This window comes from Sus scrofa, chromosome 7 (assembly GCF_000003025.6).
Source record: "Sus scrofa isolate TJ Tabasco breed Duroc chromosome 7, Sscrofa11.1, whole genome shotgun sequence".
NCBI lineage: Eukaryota > Metazoa > Chordata > Mammalia > Artiodactyla > Suidae > Sus > Sus scrofa.
The window spans coordinates 113,506,120-113,528,340 of NC_010449.5; the positions used below are offsets into that span (position 1 = coordinate 113,506,120).

The 22,221-nt window shown below is 43.6% G+C and overlaps 2 protein-coding genes across 5 annotated transcripts in view; both read right to left on the bottom strand.

The window, feature by feature from the left end:
- FBLN5 (fibulin 5) overlaps positions 1-20,293 on the bottom strand; it is a 102,784-nt gene extending 82,491 nt beyond the window's left edge. Inside the window, exons 1-3 of one of the 3 annotated variants that reach the window (XM_021099623.1) lie at positions 20,207-20,293; positions 15,783-15,886; positions 163-217 (exon numbers count right to left, since the gene is read on the bottom strand). In XM_021099623.1, the coding sequence (XP_020955282.1) occupies positions 163-217; positions 15,783-15,844 (117 nt within the window). In that variant the 5' untranslated portion in view covers positions 15,845-15,886; positions 20,207-20,293. Of the gene's footprint in view, positions 1-162; positions 218-5,025; positions 5,370-5,546; positions 5,748-15,782; positions 15,887-20,206 lie in introns of those variants that run through there. The other 2 variants (XM_001929027.3, XM_005656447.3) reach the window with 2 other exon arrangements.
- Positions 18,287-22,221, bottom strand: part of TRIP11 (thyroid hormone receptor interactor 11) — a 76,006-nt gene continuing 72,071 nt past the window's right edge. Inside the window, exon 21 of one of the 2 annotated variants that reach the window (XM_021099621.1) lies at positions 18,287-21,570. In XM_021099621.1, the coding sequence (XP_020955280.1) occupies positions 21,350-21,570 (221 nt within the window). In that variant the 3' untranslated portion in view covers positions 18,287-21,349. The remainder of the gene's footprint in view (positions 21,571-22,221) is intronic. The other variant, XM_021099622.1, reaches the window with a different exon arrangement.

Genomic DNA, 22,221 nt, shown 5'->3' on the forward strand with positions numbered 1-22,221 from the left:
CTGGGGCAAGTCTCAACTTCCCTGAGCCCCAGCTTTAATCTCTATACATAAAGAGCTCAGTTTAGGTAAACTACACTATCCTGGATTCCAAAATGCGTGGTTGGGCTCCCCGACCCTGGTTTTTAACGCGCTTCCTGATGATTAACCAAAGTACAGTCTTACCTGCGCATCCCCAGGACTTGGAAGACAGAGCGCCAGAATGGTGGCCGTGAGTATCCTGTAGGAGAGGAAACTGACATCAATGCCCAGGACGCTTCCAGGAGTCAGGTCTGGGGTAACTGCATCTCACACTCCCTGCACGTTTACACTGGTGGATCCACCTCATGCTTATCTTTGAAGATGGGGTGCGCTCCTGAGAAGCGGGGGACATACCAGATGCCCCAACCATCCCAAACAGAACCGCACCTCTTCCGCTGGTTTCATACTTTGGGATAATGTGTTAGACGGCATTTTTTTGGCTGTGCCCAGGGCATACAGAAGAGCCCGGCCCGGGGACCAAACCTGTGCCACAGCTGTTACCATGAGCCAAAGCACTGACAATGCCAGATCCTCAACCTACTGAGCCACCAGTGAACTCCTACACTGCTTTTTTTTTTTTTTTTTTTTTTTTTTTTTTGTCTTTTTGTATTTTCTAAGGCTGCACCCACGGCATGTGGAGGTTCCCAGGCTAGGGGTCTAATCGGAGCTGTAGCCGTCAGCCTACACCACAGCCACAGCAACTTGGGATCCGAGCCGAATCTGTGACCTACACCACAGCTCACGGCAACGCCGGATCCTTAACCCACTGAGTGAGGCCAGGGATCGAACCCGCAACCTCATGGTTCCTAATCAGATTCATTAACCACTGCACCACAATGGGAACCCCTAGATGGCCTTTTTTAAATAAAGGGTTTTGCTTTATTTGTATCAAAGAACCAATCTAATACCCATCACTATGGTAGTAAAAACATTATGACCAGCTGCTTGGCCTTCATACCCAACACAAGATAATGTGCCTGAGTTTTGAAGTCTTTATTCTCAAATGACTACAGCATGAAGTAGCCACCGTACCCTCAGATGACAAGCGGAACAACGTACAAACATAAAGCATGTGAGTTCCAGGGAACAGAGGTGTCGCAGGGAACACTCAGGATCCTGAGCACGTCTCACACAGGCCCTGATGGAGGAGAGGACACAGGGACCCAGGGCACCCTGAGAAGAAGGAGCACAGCAGACACATAGCAGGAGGTGCCAAGAAACTGTTTCATCACAAGCCACCAACCCCTGAGCCTGTGACGACTTCTCTTCATGGCTCACAAGCTTCTATCCAATGAGCATCACCAATAAGCTTTAAAAACACAAAATCAAAGCGTTCTCATTGTGGCTCAGCGGGCTGGGGACCCAACGTCTCTGCGAGGGTGCAGATTTGATCCACAGCCTCACTCAGGGGGTTGGGGATCCAGTGTCGCCATGGCTGTGGTGTGGGCCTCAGCTGCAGCTCCCACTCAACACCTAGCCTAGAAACTTCCATATGCTGTAGGTGCAACCATAAAAATAAAAATAAAAATTTTAAATAACAAAATTGATACCACCTCACATCCATCAGGAGGGCTGCAACCAATAAAGCAGACAATAGTAAGTGTTGACAAGGATGTGCAAAAACTGGAAGCCTTGTGCCCTGTGGGTGAGAATGCACATTGGTACAGCCACTGTGAAGAATAGTCTGGAGGTTCACCCAAAAATTAAAAACAGAACAACTGTATGATCCTGCAGTTCCACTCCAGGGTATACACACAAGAGAACCAAAAACAGGATCTCCAAGAGATGTTTGTACACCCGTGTTCATAGCAGCATTAGTCACAACAGCCAAAAAGCTGAAGCAGCCCACGTGTCGGTCACTTGGACACTTAAAAAGGAAAGAATTTCTTTTATTTCATTTTATTTTAATTAGTTTAATTAAGTTTTTTTTTTTTTTTGTCTTTTGTCTTTTGTCTTTTTAGGGTCGCACCTGCAGCATATGGAGGTTCCCAGGCTAGAGGTCCAATCAGAGCTATAGCTGCTGGCCTACACCACAGCCACAGCAACTCGGGATCCGAGCTGCATCTGTGACCTACACCACAGCTGACGGCAACGCCGAACTGTCAACCCACCGAGCAAGGGCAAGGATCAAACCCACAACCTCATGGTTCCTAGTCGGATTCATTAAACCACTTCGCCACGACGGGAACTCCACAAGACATAGTTCCCAGTGCTATACACACCAGGAAAAAGGAAAGAATTTCTGACACATGTTACTATAGGGATAAACCTTGACGATATTATGTTAAGTGAAATAAGCCAGTCACAAAAAGACATTGTTCGAGTCCACTTATATGAGGGACAGAGAGCAATCGAAATTGCAGAGATAGGAGTTCCCATCGTGGCTCACGGAAACAAATATAACTAGCATCCATGAGGACGCAGGTTTGATCCCTGGCCTCGCTCAGTGGGTTAAAGATCCGGTGTTGTTGTGAACTGTGGTGTAGGTCACAGACACGACTCAGATCCCGAGTTGCTGTGGCTGTGGTGTAGGCCAGCAACTGCAGCTCCAATTTGCCCCCTAGCCAGGGAAGCGCCATGTGCCACAGGGGCAGCCCTAAAAAAGATTTTAAAAAGAGAGCTAGAAAGCCAAATGGTGAATGTTAGGGGTGGGGGGACGGGGGAGGAGGAACTAGGGGGTGGGTGTTTATGGGTATATAATTTCGGTTTTGCAAAACAGAAAGGGTTCTGGAGACTGTACAACAATGTGAATGCACTTAACATTCCTGAACCATATACTTTAAAAAGGTTACAGTGGGAGTTCCCTGGTGGCTCAGCAGGTTAAGAATCTGGCATTGTCGGCTGTGGTGTGGGTTCAATCCCTGACCCAGGAAATTCAGCATGCTGTGGGCATAGCTAAAAAATGGCTATGACGGTTTTTTAAAAATCTATGTAAACACAGAGCTTTATTTGGTGCTATTACTACTAAGTTCAACAGGGATTTACCTGAGCAACTACTACTTGTAGTCATGGACTCTAGGCAGCTCCCCCCTTTTCTTTCTTTCTTTATTTTATTTTATTTTATTTTATTTTATTTTTTGTCTTTTTGCCTTTTCTAGGGCCACTCCTACAGCATATGAAAGTTCTCAGGCTAGGGGTCAAATCGGAGCTGTAGCCGCCAGCCTACGCCAGAGCCACAGCTACACCAGATCCGAGCCACGTCTGCGACCTATACCACAGCTCACAGCAACACCAGATCCTTAACCCACTGAGTGAAGCTAGGGATTGAACCTGCAACCTCATGGTTCCTAGTCAGATTCGCTAACCACTGCGCCACGACGGGAACTCCTCTTTCTTTCTTTCTTTTTCTTTTTATGGCCAATGGAAGTTCCCAGGCTAGGGTTTGAATCAGAGCTGCAGCCACAGCCACAGCCACACTGATCCAAGCCACATCTGCGACCTACACCAAGATTCCAGCAACCCCAGATCCTTAACCCACTGAGCAAGGACAGGGATCAAACCTGCATCCTCACAGATGCGATGTCAGGTTCTTAACCCTCTGAGCCACAATGGGAATTCCCTCTAGGCAGTTTTCTATTCTAGAAAAACTACAAAACTATGAGCCGGTCACTGCGCTGAAGAGCTGGTTGGAAAGCCACATGAACTGATAATGTCTCCACACTTCGCTTAGGGCACTGATAGAAATATTCAGCCGGGGCCAGGAGAGCCAGGCTGGGGGCAGGAAATGGAGGGACACGGAAGGCTTCCTGGAGGAGGCGATCTCAAAGGCTTCCTCAGTAAAGCAGCAGACCTGGGACCGGGTTGGATGCTGTGGCCTGTCCTTGTCAAGGTCCACCCCACTTTACCATCCCTCCCTTCATAAAAAAAGAGTTGCATGCATTACAAAACTCCCTCACTCCACGACACAAGGCTCACAGGAACCGGCCACGCTGGGAACTTGGAGGGCCCCAGAATTAAGGTGACATCCGGGGCAAACGGCCCCCTGATGTGGTGCTAGCAGAGGCAAGCCTGGCTCCCTCCATCTAGTCCTCAATCCAAAGAATAAAGACCCCGAGAGCCCGCAAGCTTTCAGTTCATCTGAGTGCCTGTGGGAGCCAGGTTCTAGAACGCTGGAGACGGCGCTGACCTTATAAAGTGCAGAGCCAAATCCCAGGGTTTTTTGATATTCGCAACAGCCAGATTTATATCTGGAAGGAATGAAAGAACAATAACAAATTTATTTTCCAGGCTGTATATTATGAATTTCAATGTTTTCCTGTTTCTTCACATGAAGTTTCCTTTCGGTTGGTTATAAAACCCTGTCTCGTTTATGTTGGAGACAGAACAGGCTGACTGAAGGCTGTGGGCTTTCAAGAGCTAGTGGAAAAGGCGTGCTAACCCCATTTCTCCCCCTGCCCCAGCTCCCCCATTCCCTTTGGCTGGAGGGCAGGGACAGGTCTCCTCTGAGAAATCCAGATTCAAGCCCAGCCTCCTGGAAGAGGCACAGCTGGGTCCTGGGGGCCAAGTGAGCTCCAGACTAATTGAGATGGTTTTCCAAAAATGAAATCATATCCAAGCCCTGCTATTCTCACGGCGTCACAAACAGTTGCACCTTGACATGAAAAACTCTAAAAAAAAAAACCTCCAAAATAAATTAACTACAGGAACATTGGAGAATCCTGTGATGCTCATACCTGGTCCTCAGAACTTTTGAGAGCAGGTGAGTCTGCGTATTTCGTACACCATTCTCAACTGGGAGGAAAGCTAAGGGGACCAAATGTAACTCAGGGCTGAGTGTCAGAGAAGTGCTGGTCCCCCATTCAGGATGACATGATTACAAGTTCGTTTCCAGCACACACACACACACACACACACACACACATACACACGTAATCTATCTAAAGCAGCTGCATATTCAAGAGCTCACTGGATAAAAACCGTGCCGATGTAATCTAAAGTCCTTCAAGCTTTAAGGATCACTTGACTGGAGTTGCAATTTCCTTAAAGAAGAGCAAAATGTTTGCTTACATGCATTTCTGTCTGCAGTTCCCACTTTTCATTGGCTCCAGACTTCTGGGTCTCATATGCCCTTTGTGAATCCCACACAGACATAGAGCAAATCCAGCCCCAGGATGTGCAGCTGGCTCGTTCGCTTGTCCAACAGCCGATGCAGCAAAATAATTGCTAGTGAACTAGTAATTGATCTCTCAAATTACAAAATATATTAAAAAAAAAACTTTCAACGGCAGACAAATTTGCTGCCCTCTCGGAAAAGAAAGAGGAGAATCAAACTCTGAGATTTTTGCCGACCTTTCTCGGATGCTGGCTTCTGAAACTGCCTTAGAAAACACCCACTCCCAAAAGAAGACTTCAAGATGGAAATTACAGAGGCGCAGCTTTTTATAATTAACAATATCATTGCATCACTAGCTAATGCCTTTTCCAATATCCTGACACAGCCTGAATCACGGCCATAGCCATTTTCCACCCATCGGGATTTCAGTAAGGTTTCCAGACCCTGGAGGAAAAGTCCGGAGCAGAGAACGTACCTTTTTAATCCTGGCATGTCCAAGACGCGTGGGCAGGAGCAGCGGGGGGCAGAGAGGGAGAGCTCTCCGCGCACGGGACCCTCGGAGCAGTTCGTGAACTTGGGCCTCCTCTGGGCCTGTGGGGCTCGCCGCTATTTTTATTCCGGGGGGGCCGAGCAAGTCGTGGAGAGGACAAGGGGAGAGCCTGGGTTCTCCGAACCACTGGAGAGACGACAGGGAAAGCACCTGGTTTTGCTTAGCCCTCTTCAGTAATTCAGCATTAAACCAATTGGAGGAGGAATGTTAAAAATGAACACTTCATTTTCTAAGTATGTTAAACAATGCAAATGGGGCCTCAGTCTGGACGCAGCTGGTTCAGATTACAGCGCTCACCAACTGGCGAGACTCCTCACAACAATCTTGGGGCGTCTGCCAGGACCCAGTGCTCAGCGCTGGGAGGCGAGCCCTTCCCGGGGCGGCGGAGCAGCCGCACTTGGGCTCCCGGCATCTCTACCGGAGACGATTGGCCCGCAAGTGCACGAGGGTGGGGTGGGGGGCTGGGAGGGCGCGTCGACCCTTTACTTCCCACCCTGGGAGGACGTCCCAGGGCTGGGCGGGGGGCCAAGGCGGGGGCGGGGCTTCGTCCTGGCCTTGGGACACCCTGGAAAGTTATTCCCCTCTGGGACAGGCACAACTTGAACTCCCGACCAACAGCAACAGGGACTAGAGTCTTTTGACTTCGTGGGAAACCAGACCCAGCGCAGCAGAGGCTTGGGGTGAGCGGCAGGAGGCTCACGCGTCTCCAGAAGGGGTGGGAACCGGAGCGGGTGGGAGGGAGGAGGAGGATGGAAACTGGCTGACACCAATTCAAGACGTGGGCTTGAGCAATGCAAACCTTGGAGAGAACTCGCCCGGCCCCGCCCTCAGCCCCGGATGCTCAGGGAGCACGTTCTTGCTTCAATTAAAAAGCCTCGGTGTAGGCAATCACGCATTAACGCGGTATACACCTTAAACTAACACAATGTTATATGTCAGTTATAGCCCAATAAAGTGGAAAAACATTTTGAATTAAAAAAAAAAAAAACCCTGACCCTTGGCTTGACAGTGATTTTAACAAATTACAAGTTGATTTGAAAAGACAAAAGGGGAGTTCCTGAGGTAGCTCAGCGTTAAAAAAAAAAAAAAAGAAAAGAAAAGAAAAAAAAGCTGACTAGTATCCATGAGGATGCAGGTTCGATCCCTGGCCTTGCTGAGTGGGTTAAGGATCCAGCGCTGCTGTGAGCTGTGGTGTAGGTTGCAGACACGGCTCGGATCTGGCCTTCTGTGGCTGTGATGTAGGCTGGCAGCTGTAGCTCTGATTTGACCTTTAGCCTGGGAACTTCTTATGCCCCAGGTGTGGCCCTAAAAAGACAAAAAAGAAAAAGACAAAAGGTTAATTTGAGAAAGCAGAATGAGGGGTAATAATAAAAGCACTGTGCTCCGTCCTCTACATTCATTGCATTGGTGGTTTCAAACTATCTTTGTCTTTCTTTTTCTTGTTTCCTTTTTCCTTTTCTCTTTAGCATTAGACTTCTTTTTATCAAATGAAATCTTACCAAAGACACTATTCTTTAAAAGACAAAAATAGATTGACAATAGTCCACGTCCCTCCTTCCCTACCTGCCTCTTCCCTTGAGCCCCTCAAAATAGCTCTACCCGTGGCTGGGAGAGGACTGACGAGGTCCTTTCTCCGCATCAAAACTGTGCAGTAGCCATTATTACCTCCCTTGTAATGGAGTAAGAGAGGTAACTTCCCCATAGTCACACAGCTATTCATTGATACAGCTGAGACACCAAAGACTATGTGTTTAGCCTTCTTAAAGGGCATGGGGGGGGGTAACTAAATGGAATCCTATTCTAAATGTACATTTAAAAAGAATGGCAGAATGTTGATAGCTGTTGAAGCTAAGTACCCATTACAGTGTTCTATTTACTTTGGATGCATTGGACATTTCCCATAATAATGCATTTTAAGAATACATTCTCTTTACAAGGTCGTTCTTTGCTCCCGTTGCCTGCGATAGCAACACGTGTATAAAGAGCCTTATCATCCATCAATTACGCATCAATAGGGTTAAACAAACCGAGTTAAAAGGTGGCCGCAGGGAGTTGTCCAGGTTAAGAACCCGATTAGCACCCATGAGGACGCAGGTTTGATGCCTGGCCTCACTCAGTAGGTTAAGGATCTGGCGTTGCCACAAGCTATGGCCTAGGTCACAGATGCAGCTCAGATCTGGCTTTGCTGTGGCTGCACTGTAGGCTGGCAGCGGCAGCTCCAATTCAACCCCTAGCCTGGAAACTTCCATGTGCCACAGGTGTAGCTGTAAACAGAAAAAAGAAAGAGAGCCACATGAGCGTACACACTGGATGACCCCCTTGGTATAGATTCCAAATGACGCGAAGGGGCCACAAGGGACCTCTGGGTGCTGAGAAGTCTCATTATTCATCTCGGTGCTGGTTCCACAGGTACACGTAGGACCTGTGGAATCTTATGTATGTTATGCTGTATTAAAAAAAAAAAAGACTGAAGCAATTCCTTGTGCACTGATATTGAAAGATTTCCAATACGTTTTGTAGGTCAAAATGGTAGGATAGTGGTAATTTCACATGGATGAAACTAATATATTAATAAGTGTAAAAGGAAGTTGTAGAACTGTGTGTAAAGCATGCCACCATTTGAGAAAAAAAAATATATATATGCAACTTCTTGCTTGTGCATGTATAGAAAAGACTTACAAAAGGATAGAGGAGAAACTGTTAGCATTGTTTGTCTCCTAGGGAGGAAACTGGGTAGGCAGATGGGGAAGAAATGTAAGAGGAAAATTAGCCTTTCCCTGCCTACCTTTTGCTATAATTTGAATTGGGTACCATGCACCATATTTTGTACCTATTATAGTTTTTTTTTTTTTTTTTTTTTTGGTCTTTTTGCCTTTTCTAGGGCCGCTCCCGCAGCATACAGAGGTTCCCAGGCTAGGGGTCGGATCGAAGCTACAGGTACCAGCCTACACCACAGACACAGCAATGCCAGATCCGAGCTGCCTCTGCAACCTACACCACAGCTCACGGCAGCACCGGATCCTTAATGCACTGAGCAAGGCCAGGGGTCGAACCCAAAACCTCATGGTTCCTAGTCGGATTCGTTAACCACTCCGCCACAACGGGAACTCCTAGTTTCATTTAATGATATACTCTATCCATGTAGAGCTTTTTGGTGGGCTGGAAAGAGTTTTAAATGACGTGGTCCATTACCTCCCTTCTACCACCAACCTTTCTGAAGGATAAGGAGGCAGAGGAAATCAATAGAATTGTTCTCCACATGAACAAATGGAGAGTCTTGAAAGCAAAACTGTCCAGAGACCCATCTTGGGCCAGAGACTGTTCCTACCTTAAACTTGCAGGGTTGGAAGAGGAGACAGAAGAAGAGTTCTAATAAAAGTCTGCGTCTTGATTTTGCCTATTGCATGACCTTGGGCAAGTCACTAAACCTCTGGACATCTCGGTTTCCTCATCTGCACAATGGAAATACGATTTGTCTCCCAGGATGGTGGTGGGAATGAAATAAAATTAGTTATCCTCATGACTGTCATTGTGTCTAAATTCCTACCCCTACACACTCCTCTCCAAAATATCTTTAATAACTGGTACATTATCCACTGTAGTGGGCAAAATAGTCCTGCTCACTGTTGAGCAGCTCAAATTATTAGAAAGTTCTGTCTTGCATTGAATCCAAATCTGCTTGCCTATATAGAACTAACTTCCATGGATCCTAATTCTCCCCTGTGCAGCCACAGCCTATTCCCTCTTCTTCATAACCAGCTTCTTTTCCTGAAAACCATTCCACCTCTTGCCCAGACTGAGGGTCCTTTCCCCGGGTGGAACACCCCATTCTTCCAATATTTCCTTGTGTGTCATGTGATCCTGCTGCAGCCTGATCCATCACCTCTTGGTTTGCACTGGTCCTGCACCAGTGAAAACAACCCATAGACACAGACTGCTAAATGCCGTCTCTTCCACCCCACATTTGGATGGCTAAACTTTTTTTTTTTCTTTTGTTTTTTTGTCTTTTTGCCATTTCTTGGGCCGCTCCTGTGGCATATGGAGGTTCCCAGGCTAAGGGTCTAATCGGAGCTGTAGCCACCAGCCCACGTCAGAGCCACAGCAACACAGGATCTGAGCCATGTCTGCGACCTACACCACAGCTCACGGCAATACCAGATCCTTAACCCACTAAGCAAGGCCAGGGATGGAAACCGCAACCTCATGGTTCCCATTTGGATTCATTAACCACTGCGCCACGACGGGAACTCTTGGCTAATACTTTTTAAGGAAGAACAGGTTTGGGATGCATCTCTATTACATTTTTGTCCACTGTTCAATATAAATTATCCCTTCTAATTATTAATTATATAGTTGTCACTTCTGGTTTTGACCACTACGGATGTGATGACCAAGGCTTCTGTGACTTTATCAGCACTATCAACAAAAAAATTTACTAGGACCGGCTCTGGAGCAAAGTGCCCTGTCCAGGTTGGGACTGATCTGCTTCTCTTTCTTCAACATTTTGGGCCATGGCTGATTATCTAATTTGGGGAGCCTCCAACACTTCTCACTCAGCTTGAATTTCTCCATCTTGTCCGCAAACACTGGATAAGAGACGGTTGGATGTCCTGATAACATCAAAATGCACGTTTTTATCACACTTCCTGATCTAGCAATTCTGTTTTTAAAAAGAAAATGAGATTTACTGAGCATGAACTGCTAACTGAGTCTGATTGCTTTCTCATCACTTCCTTTCCTAAGTGTTGGATTTTGCATTGTTTTTGCTTTTGTTTTTGTTTTTTATTTTATGGCTGAACCCACAGCATATGGAAGTTCCCAGGTCAGGGACTGAATCTGAGCCACAGCTGCGACCTGTGCTGCAGCTGTGACAACGCCAGATCCTTTAACTCACTGTGCCAGACTAGGGTTTGAGCCACACCTCTGCAGCGAATCAGGCCATTGCCATCAGATTCTTAACTCACCGCACCACAGCGGGAACTCCTGGTTTGTTTGTTTGTTTGTTTAATTTCAAAATAAAAATCTCAATCTCTGCCCTGCCTTTTATCATCAGAATCAAAATAAAAATCTCAACCTCTGCCCTGCCTTTTATCATCAGAATCAAATACATCACCACTACAGAACGACTTACAAAACATAAACTGTAGTATAAATGTAAGACGTTGCCACTGGCTGAATGAGACTTTCCAACGAAGTTCAATTTGCTCAGAGTGCCTTTTTTTTTTTTTTTTTTTTAAGATGAGGCTTCAAATTGAGGGGGGGAATTAAACCATTTATTTTTTCACTGTCCAAAAATAACTACATAGCAATGCTTTTCTAAGTGAAAATGCAAAACACAGAAGGGGACTTTAAAAAAAAAAAAAAAAACCTTTATTTTTTTAGGGCTGTACCCACGGCATATGGAGGTTCCCAGGCTAGGGGTCTAATCAGAGCTATAGCTGCCAGCCTACGCCAGAGCCACAGCAATGCCAGATCCAAGCCTCGTCTGCAACCTACACCACAGCTCATGGCAATGCCGGCCGGATCCTTAACCCACTGAACGAGGCAAGGGATCGAACCTGCACCCTCATGGTTCCTCCTATGATTCGTTTCCTCTGCACCACGATGGGAACTCTGAGAAGGGAACATTATTAAGTGTCTATGGTTGTGCTAGACTCACCCTTTCCTTTGACCCCCACAGTAACTCTGCCAACTAGGAATCTCTCCATTTAGCCGATGAAGAAGCAGACCCAGAGAAATCAGAGCCACACAGACAATAAACTGTCCAATAAACATTCAAATCAAGCCTACTCTGTTCCAGAACCCTCGTTGCCTCCAGTTGACCAAACTTTGCTTTCCCTGACTTACTGCTTACAGGGCTGGTTCCTTCCCCTCCTCCTAGCTCCCCAGGAACACTCCAGAATTCCACGGGCCCCTCATCACTATCTTCTCTATTTTCTTAGCACTACTAAAGCCTTTCACTTCTTCTATTATCCAAACTATCTGAAAACAAATGACAGCCAACACCTAAGTAGGGTATGGGGCTGCAAGCAGCTCCATCTACAGGTCCTCCTACCTGGAGAGGCGGGAAATTGTTGTCCTGATAATCCAGTGGCTTCAGTTTTCTCCTCTTATCGCCATCCTACATCTAGTCTGTGTCAGTCACCTCCTCACCCCTTAATCCCACTGAAATGTCCCCGCCATTCCCCCTTAAGTATCTAGGGACCTCATGGCGAAACATGATGATATTTCCTCCAGTCTAACAGTCCCTTTGTCTCTTTGAAGTGTTTGACCGTTGATGACCCGTCTTCTCTCTTGGGTCCACGACTCAAGTTACCCTGGTTTTCCCCATGTGACTCTGGCTATGTTTGCTCCAGCCCCTGCTTTTTTAATCTTCCTCCCTAATAACCAAAAGGTCCCCCAAAGTGAGGTCTGGTCTTTCTACTCTTTCTCACTACCCTCTTGTCCTGGGAACAGTCACTGGTTCCATAGCTACTATAGGACATAGGTCCTTCACCCTGTCATCATTTTGCACAAGACTGTCCAATGTCTCTCACCATCTCTGACTTCTGTCTTACTCTGTTCATCTCCTTACGGGGTATTTCCCCAACCCCATCTCCTCCCATTGTATCAGGCACCAAGACAGGGTAATTAGTTCACTCCCTGTGAATAAATACAAAAGTTAAAAGGATTCCACCCTAGTAAAGGTTTTTGGTTTGGATTTGAAAGGTGGTGGTTTGTGGTTTTGTTTTTGTTTTTTAATAGAAATAGCTCAACAGCTACGTTTGATGGTAAAAGGATTCATATTCTCACACTATGCTCTGAAGGTTGGTGGTCTAGGGCCAGCTCATATGGCAGCTCTATCTTTAAGGTACCAGTGATGCAAGCTCCTTCCATCTCATTGCCTGGCAGTCTCTAGTCTCTCTTCCTCTATCTGGTCCTGGTCCACAAGGGCACATCACGACCACACCTGTATTTCAGGAGCAGGATAGCCACACCTAGCTGCAAGGGACTCTGGGAGATGTAGTCTATGTTCTGAGAGATCACGAACCTAATTACCTGGAAATCTGTGAAAGCAGAGAATGGTCATCAGAAGACAGGCAGCATCGTCTGCCAGAAACCCGTAGGAGCATCAGTTATATCTTTCTTTTCCCATCTTTATTTCCATAGCAAAGATATTTCCCCATTGTCACTTACATTGCAAATATTTTCCTCAGCTGGTCCTTTGCCTTTTAATATCTTGTTTATGACATTTTTAGAAATGCGTACACTTTGCATTTTTACGTATTTAGATGGTTTAATCCCGTTCCATCCTTCACAGTTTCTGCCCTTATTGTCATGCTTCTGTTAAACATATAGTAACCTTTAAAAATATTGGTTCTATTTCTCTAGAGAAGGCTAACAAACACAGGACACTGAACAACTTTTTAACTTTGCTGAGTTTCAGATTTTCAGCTACAAAATGGGAACAAAAATATATCACAATGTTATAAAGGAGAGAATATTCAGAAAGCAGCTAGCAGGTGCCTAGACACAGTAACACAGGAGGTTCTCAACCAAGGTTAGGTCTACCTGTCCGTCTGTCTCTCTTTCCCCCATGAGCCACTCACTGGTCAGTAGTGCGAGCAGGTGTGCATAAGCCAAAGGAGGGTGTAAGGAAATGCCCCCCAGCAGTGTTGGGAATGTTAGAAAAGGGCACTGCCTGGAGGAGGTGACCAAGTCCTGAGCCTTATAGATCATTTACTCTAACCCCCTAATGTTACCAATGTGAAAACTAGGGCCCAGGGAGATGAATTTACCCAAGATCACATCATCAGAGGGGACCAGGGACTGGAACACACGTTTTTGAACTTCTGCTCCAAGATTTCTTCCCTAGTTACATGCAGTCTCTACTTGGACTTTAATGTCATTGTGTTCAAGGCTGTCAGGGGTTTTTTGCACATACTTGAAATTCTCAGGAAATTCAGCAAATCATGAAAACACGTGAGCTTTTCTTATGGATTGTCCTAACTGACTTCACTTTTAACATATAACCAAGTGTAAAATGCAGGCTCTCTACTGTGTAAAACGATTTTAGAGCAGCACACCCTTTGCCATGGAGTCCCAGGACTGCATGCTATAATAGCTAATGGCATTCTTCTAATTTGCTTTTTGACACTTAATGGATCGAGGTTTGGAGCAAATTGAATATTTTTCATACAACTTTATAATAGTATGTTCTACTATTATAATAGTACGATAGTAAATTATAACTTTATAACAGTACGTCGTCCAAATTATCTTATTTGCTATTTATGGTCCACACAAAGTAAGGGGCTCCCAGATTCTTGAATTTACCAGACCAGTAAAATCAACCTTCTCATAAAATCAACCAACTCATAAGTTGAATTTTATGCTGTCAACTTTTAATGTTGCCAAATAAAAATAAGAAATACATACAACTATCACGTATTGTGTCATCATTGCCTACAAGCAATCCATTGCATAAAAGAAGGGATTCATTTTTTTGGGCCGAACTCATGACAGGCAGAAGTTCCCCGGGGCCAGGGATCAAAACTACGCCACAGCAGTGACCAGAGCCATAGCAGTGGCTTAACCTGCTAAGCCATCGGGGAGCTCCGGAAGAATGGACTTTAAACACCAAATGCAGGAGAGACTGTGTAAACCTCTCTGTGTTTCTAGATGGAAGGTCGAATTTCAACAACCCTCCCGAGAGTGCAGGAACAGGAGAGGCATACGTTATTTGATCATCTCTATCGTCCAGCAAAAAAGAACGAGGTTGGCTCCTTATTTATTACAGTTTTAAGACGTGGTGTGAAACGCTTTCAAACTAAAAAAGGAAAGTAAGTGGGGGCACAAAATAAAATGAAAGCTGAAAATCAAACTTGAGTTGATCATCAGTGAAGCTAGTCCTGGGTATATGGATTTATTACGTTACTCTTGTGTCTACATCCAACATTTCCTTTAATAAAAAGTTTTAAAAATTCTTTAGAAAATGCAGCATGATGTTAGGATTTGATAAAGCGAGGCCATGAGCTGGCAAGTATTTATTCTGTGTCCTTTGAATACACTTGGCTTTAATTTTTGCACTTACAAGCACTGCTTTGAAGTTTGGGTGGGCTAAATCCAACATTTTAGGCCTACACAATTTCTTTCAACTGCTTTTATCCTGAGTACATATGCGTCACACTTTCTTCTTTGCTTTCTTCATAATTTTTGGTTGAAATTTGGATAATTTAGATTCCATTTGTAGCACTATGGATTCTGATATATTTTTCTGATTTTTGAAAAGTTGATTGGATTTAAATGGAGGAATCTGTCCTCCAACCCCCACCCCAGGAGCGAGTGTAGCTGCCGACAACACTACACCTTCATTATCCTGGCTTCCCAGGGGTTGCTCCTGCATGGCTTAGCGGTCAGCCGCGGTGGTACGCATTGAATTCCTCAAGCCCATGCTGCTTCCATCCAAGGTCAGTGGATCTGCGTGTGGGAGAAACACTCAAAGGCCAGTCTCACGTTGGCTTAAGCTTTTCCTCCCACCAGGCTCTCTGATTCCCATCAGCCAGGGCCCTTCCATGGCTTTCTCAGTTCCAGGGTCTCCCCTTTAAATTTCCGCTGGTTGGCCACTAATCCTGTCCAGAATCGCAGCCTCAGGCTGGCCACACTGGGTCTTCGCTGTGCTTCCTTCCCCAGTTCACCACTGATATGTGACAAGTCATGTTTTTTGCAGCCTCCACTGCCCCGTCATTGAGTACACCCTTCAGGCCAGAAAGCCACTGGTTTTCCTGATTGACTTGTGCTAGCAAAACTGGGGGGATTAGGGAGTAGGGGAGCTCTCTGGGCAGGAAGGTTACAGGTGCCAACAGCTCTTACCTGGAGTTCTAGGGGTCAAAAATCAATAATTTTCCTTTTATGTTTTTGTTTTTGTCTGCCTTTGGCCAATTACCAAGAGCTAAAATGGTTATTTTTGACCATTTTAGTTTTATATTGTTTTTTGCAGGGAGGATTGGCTGACCTCTTTACACTGCCGTAGCCAGATGGCCCTCCTAATATCCTTATTATCTATTCTTAAATGTTTAAAATATTTCATACACATACCTAAAAGAAGACAGCGAGGGCAAAATTACTTTTCACCAAGTAAAACTAACGTCCAAGGGGAAAAAAACAAAAGTAAAGACTTACAAAAATGGAAGTCCTAGTTTCTCAAGCGGCAATTCTGGGAAGAATTGAAGTTTTACCATCATCAGTATTTTTCAACACAGGAGCTACAGTTGGCAAGTGCGGCCCTGAAAGGGAGCAACACAGTTCGAACGCTGTATTTAGACGATGCACATATCTAGACGATTCTGGCAGTAAATGCGCAGAAGGCCTGGCAAATACCTTAGAGAGATGACTTTAAAAGGATTTCAAAAATTTCCAAAGACTACGCATTTGAGCTCTCAAAAATAAAGAATGACCTCATTAGTCTACAACTTGTAACTTTATCACCACCGTCCCCTTTTTATTTGGGGAGCGTGTCTGAACATACCTTTTAAAAAGGGATTGGTGTGTTAACTCCCAGATAACACCAGTTCTTTAAATACAGCTACATGGAAGGAGCTGCAAAGGAAATCTGAGCAAATTTCTATTACTTTCTTTCCAATTCTTTTCTTTCAATGAAGTCATGATTCCCTTCACCCCCCTGGAAAATGTATGCACTTAAATACACACCCATGCGCCCATGGGTCCAGAAGGGTTTGAGACGGATTCACTGTTGCTGGAGGAAAACTTCTCACCACATAATGTCCTTCAACATCCAAAATGCTTTCTATTTCACAAAAGAGAATACTGTATCTTACATTTTTAACAGTCCAAGTATAGCTAGAAAACTTTACCAAACTCTTAGTTACATTAAATTCACAAATATTTCCAATCATTGAGATTTAATTTTTGAGGGTCAGAAACAGTTCACTGAAGTCTAAGAACATTGGAGGTGAAAAAGAGAGTAACTATAAAGTCTCAGCTGAAAATTATCAACAGCAAAATATCATCATAGTGCAAATTATTAGTTTCTGAACAAAGGAAGGGCTAAAAGGCTGATACACAGGAAGAGCCAAGGCAGAAGACCAACTAAGGGTTCAAACATTTGCCTTAAGTGATCCATTTATTAACATTCTTGAATTTTTCTTTATCTCCAAAGCAAATATTGTTGTCATTATAATGGCTTAATAATTTACTGGATGTATTAAATCATGATAATAACATGCCGTAAAACCCTCAGATATATCTTATATTCACATGACCTAAATCCCAAGGACAAGAAAACAAGGTTCAGGTTGAGAATTCGTATTCCACTAGAATTGGTAAGGGCTAGAATTGACCTTTATCTGACAACTGGCTAGCTTGCTTCCTTCTAGAGTGTTCTAACGTTACTTCCTTTGAGCTGTGCTTACCAGCCACTCTGCCTCCCCACATCTGTCTGCCAGGCCCAGGTCAGGCCCTCAAGCCTTTGGCATGTGCCTACGAGCCCTACTCTAGTAATCCGGACAAGCGTCTCTCTCTCTCTCCCATTTGACAGAATCCCTCCAGCCTCAGACCCTCCTCTCTCCTCGTCATCACTCCTGTCCCAGGAGGGGCCCTTCCTAAGGCCCAACCCTCCATTTGTGTTGTGGCTGTACGGGCTCCCCTTTCTCAGGAACTCTCTCCACTCCTCTCCATCTAAACATGTCCTTCTCACGAGCATCCACACGTGCTCAGGTCCCCCAGCTTAAAACAACTCTTTGTCCCCCGCCTCTCCTCCTAGTATCCCCTGCCCCCTTCACAGTCTCATTTCTCAGACGCATTGCCTGTAACCACGCTCACCACTTGCTCAGCACCTACTCAACCCACTTGATACGGCTTCTGCTCCCACTCCTCCAGGTCGAAACCAACAACTTCCTGAGCCCTAAATCCAATGGATTCTTCTGAAAACTCATCTCAACAGGGCAGCACGCACGCTGTGCTTCCGACCTCTCCTTACCTTGTTGAAACAACACTCACATTCAGTGACACCCTCTTCCTTGACATTCCTATCCACTTTTCAGCAGGAATTATCACAACTTCCAAAAACCGTGCCTACAGACTTTAGAAAGTGTTTCCACAAGTGGTACATTTACACATTTAATAAATACTATGAATGAACGGGTCATTTGATCCTTACAACCCTCACAAGCTTAAGGGATGTTATTTAATGGATGTGGATGTTATTCCAGAACCAAGAAAAATCAGTCCATAGTCAAAGTAATTTTGTTAAAGTTCACACAGAAAGCGTCAAAATCCAAACTCCAGTTCATCTCTCAACTTTAAAACCCATGTTCCTTCCAATACGACCATATGAACAGTTAAAAATATTCAAGCTCCCTCTCTCAGAAAAATGAATTCAAAACTGATTATCTTACAGAAAGACCAAGAGCCCAACAATGCATGCTATCACGTCTGGAGAAAAAAAGGGGGGGGGGATGCTGGCTGGAACCTCTCGGAGCCTCTTCACACATAATCTTGAGCATCTCTCACACTGCTCACGTGAGCGTTTTAAGGCTCAGTGTCCTAACAGCAGACATCCGGTGAACACTCCGAGATGGGAGCTTCAGTAGTTCATCAACTGCTGCTCTAAACAACATGTGTAAGTCATTTCTCCCCCTTCTAAAGAAAAAGTCAGCAGCTGTTTGCTAAAAAAATTTTTTTTTTTTATTGTGGATGAAGACATGGCCAACTTACATATATCATTTTTATTTGGAGTATTTCTTTTAGCCTTGCATTGCTCCTGAGAAATTCAGAAATGAATCGACTCTAGCTTTATAAAACACACCCAATATTGAGGTTGGGCTGTAAATTTCCCACAAGATATTCGAAAGGCAACTTATCAGTTTTAAGTAGTGAAAGCCTAGTAAGTTAAAAAATAAAGACTGGCAAATAATCATAAATGTTAGATAGTTAAAGGTACTGTTACTTTGTCCGTGAAGAATATATAAAATGTTACACTTGATATTTACAAAATGAAAGATAAATTTCTTTTGATGGAAGATGTTTTAAGTCCTCTGATATATGAAAAACTTTATCAGCCTTAAAAACCAAATTTTCATGATTTAAGTTTGACACAAAAAGCACTTTACCAATAATTCTTATTACTCTCCTGTCCCTGAAGCACAGTTGATTTTTTTTTTCCCACTTACTGATTAGAAAAGTATTTTGAATCTTTTTTCTCATATTTTTTAGTTTTGGTTCTGTTTTTATCTTTTTAACTTAATAATGGCAGGAACTAAAACTCAAATAACCACAAGATATAGTATTAAACTAAAATCACATCCAATGGCTAGATGAATTTTCTACTACAGTACGGCAGTTGAAAACTATTAGGAATGTTGTGAAACACTCTGGCAGCGAGGGCAAAATTCAACCACAAATTTTAGTAAGTTTATAGAGAAGTAAGCAGTCCAATTACTGCAGTTAAAATACTGCGGTAAAATCACTGTTAGCAAAGTCCTATTGCTAACATTAGAATTATATGCCTCATCACTGTATGGTTACTAAGAAGATTCTTTGAGCAGATGGTTCATCTCTGACACAACTTATTTTCAGAAAAGTAGATGAGTTATGTCTGGTTTAGATCAACAAACACTTAGTATGCATACCAGCCGGCTATAGCTTCAATGATGATACAACTGAAACATTAGGTACTACAGCTTTAGGACAAGGTCACATACTTTTAAAAATAGCAGCCATGAAAGGTCACCTTGGGATGTTTCAATACGCAACCCACCATAACAGCTTTCAAACTTAGGTTAGACCAAGGCGGGGAGGGGCGGTTCGGGTTGTTTTGAGCATTTAAAATACAATGACATGCTACTTAAATACTCACCATGAATCTCCTTTTCTAATTAAAAGAGCAAACTTTTTAAAAAATATTTCTTCAAAATGAAGGATCGTGTCTTTTTTTTTAACTTAAGAGATTTTATTTCAGATGCTCCACACTGAAATGAAAATTCAATGGCAAGCAGCAAATAATTTAGGACGATCAGTGAAAATATCTTCAAAAGGACCTTATAAAACCTAACAGTGATAATTTCATAGAGAAATAATAATGGGCAAAATGGATAGGCAGCAGTTTGATAGTTCTAATATAGAACTTGTATGTCAACTTCCTTTAAAGTATACTAAATAAAGAATGGCAGCATAAATAAATTAGCTAAGGAGGCAGGGGATGTTCTGAAGCAGCACTGTCTCAGTTGCTAGATTTTTCGAAAAGTTTTATCCATCAACACATGAAGACTTCCAACCCTCTAAATACAGTACAAAGTATACAGTTAATCACAGCAAAATTTACATACAACCAACTTTAGCTGTGGCCGGAGCCAGGCCTATTTACACATTTGGATTAGTGTCATTTTCACCTTTCCTTATTATACAGGTGTGTCCATGTTAAAGGCATATTGAAATTTACAAAATTTGAAAGAAATGTCTGTAACTGTACAATTTCAACAACTAATACAAACATGAACATCCTGCTATAATTAAGTCCCAAGTCAGGATTTTTTTTATGAGGGGTTGACGAAAACAAAAAAACAAAACCCAAAGACATAGTCCCTTACCATGAAGTTCCAACCCCATGGCGCTGGTGTTGAAGTGATTTCACCCCCTCGGTGACGTGAGGATGACAATGGACTCCTGGATGGCCGTACCTCTCAGATCAGCACCCCAGAGGGAGGCAGGAGGTGTTAGTCTGGAGATATTGCTAAGTATAGCTACGGGAATGCAGCTGCACAATTTAACACTTAGACGAATGTTGTGGGTAGATGGGTGGAAACATTTAGCTTTAGATGTTATCTTTAAAGAAATATCTTAGCTCTTAAAACTAAACCATAGAGTCACAGTATGTACTCAATGGAAAAAAAAAAAAAAAAAAAAAAAAAACAAGCTAAACAATACATTCCCGCAACTTAGAAAAATCTCAAGGGAGTTATGCTGAGTGGGAAAGGCGGATCTCAAAAGATGATATGCTGTATGCTTCCACTGACTGGCACTCTTGAAATGACAGGAGTATAGAGGAGCAGCTCAGGGAAGGGTTGGTGGCCAGAGGTTAAGGAGCTGGTAGGGAGGGAGGGGGCTCTGCCTGTGAGCGGGGAGCATGAAACTGTTCTGTCTCTGGCCTGTGCTCCCATGGATCTGCACAAGTGATGAAACTGCAGAGAAGCAAATCCACACACCTTCCACCTCAGGACACCTGTGACCTCCCTGGACAACCTTGTTCTTGGCCTGTCTCCAAAGATGACTAATAGATGCTTTAGATCAATTTTTTGCACCATTCGGATAAGCCACTGCTATTTTTTCTCTCTTCCTTTTTGGTAAGTCTGTTGATTATTTTAAAAAGATAAACCACAGAAGTCTCTAGCTTAAATGAGCATGAAAAGGAAATAAAGGGCTAATATATAGCTATTAGTATTTTCATGTTTCTATTTTTCTTATTTGAATAAATTAAAATGAAAAGATAGAATATTTCTAGCTTAAATTAAGTCAAGTCAGATGGAAAAAGCAGAAAATATAGTAAAGACTTCCTTCTGGGACACCTGCAATTTCTAAAAGGATTAAGAGTATTTTTTATTAAATTTAGAGAAAGTACAACGGCAAACAAATATGAGACTTTTTCCAAAAGGCCCCTCTGTGATAAAGTACATACACATAGTGTTCATAGTTTTTTTTAAAGTGCTATATGTCATCTCTGGCTTGAGAATTATCTATTGCTTCAAAAGGTCTTTCAACACAGCTCCGGCGCTGTTGTCAGGTAACACTGGCAAAGGTGTAAACGTGGGCAGCACATCTGAGATGGGTTTTAAAAGGAGATGCCCAGGCCCGCCAGGTCCAAGTCCAGCTGGGTTGATGAGAGGCACAGCTGCGGAGCGTGGAGCCAGGAACGGATTCACATCTGTTCTTCTACCACACCTGGACTCTGCTGCATCTAAATGACAAAATATGAATTATTTAGTCACCCGCATGTATTTGGGCAATGCTACACGTGTTTTAGGTTCCCAGATTTGGACCCCAAATTAATTTTATATGCTGCTGGGTTCTGGATCTGTGGGGTCTGTGAAACATAGAAGGTGAAAGAGAATAAGGCAATAAATAAGAGAAAGGAATGGGAGGGAGAAGTATTTGTATGCAGAGCTAATATCTTATTAAACACATGTTAATATTGTTTTATACTTAAATACCAGTTCTATAACTGCTAAGTGTCGTTTACTGTAATAACAGCTTTTAAAAATCGTTTTCTGGTACCAGGCAAACTCTATCTAACCATCCAAAAGATGGGAGAACTTGCAAATGTGTTTTGCCAAATAATTATAATGGTCATAATTTACCAAAAGAAAAAGCAATTTATGCATTATTTCCAATTATCATCTTTTAGATAGTCAAAGGTTTGAAAACAATTCTTAATTACATTATTTCTCTGTAAAGTCAAGCTGAACAATTAGTTTTTATTGGAAAGGCATTTGGGGAGTTCCTGTCTTGGCGCAGTGGAAACAAATCCGACTAGGAACCATGAGGTTGCAAGTTCGATCCCTGGCATCGCTCAGTGGGTTAAGGATCCAGCATTGCCTTGAGCCAAGGT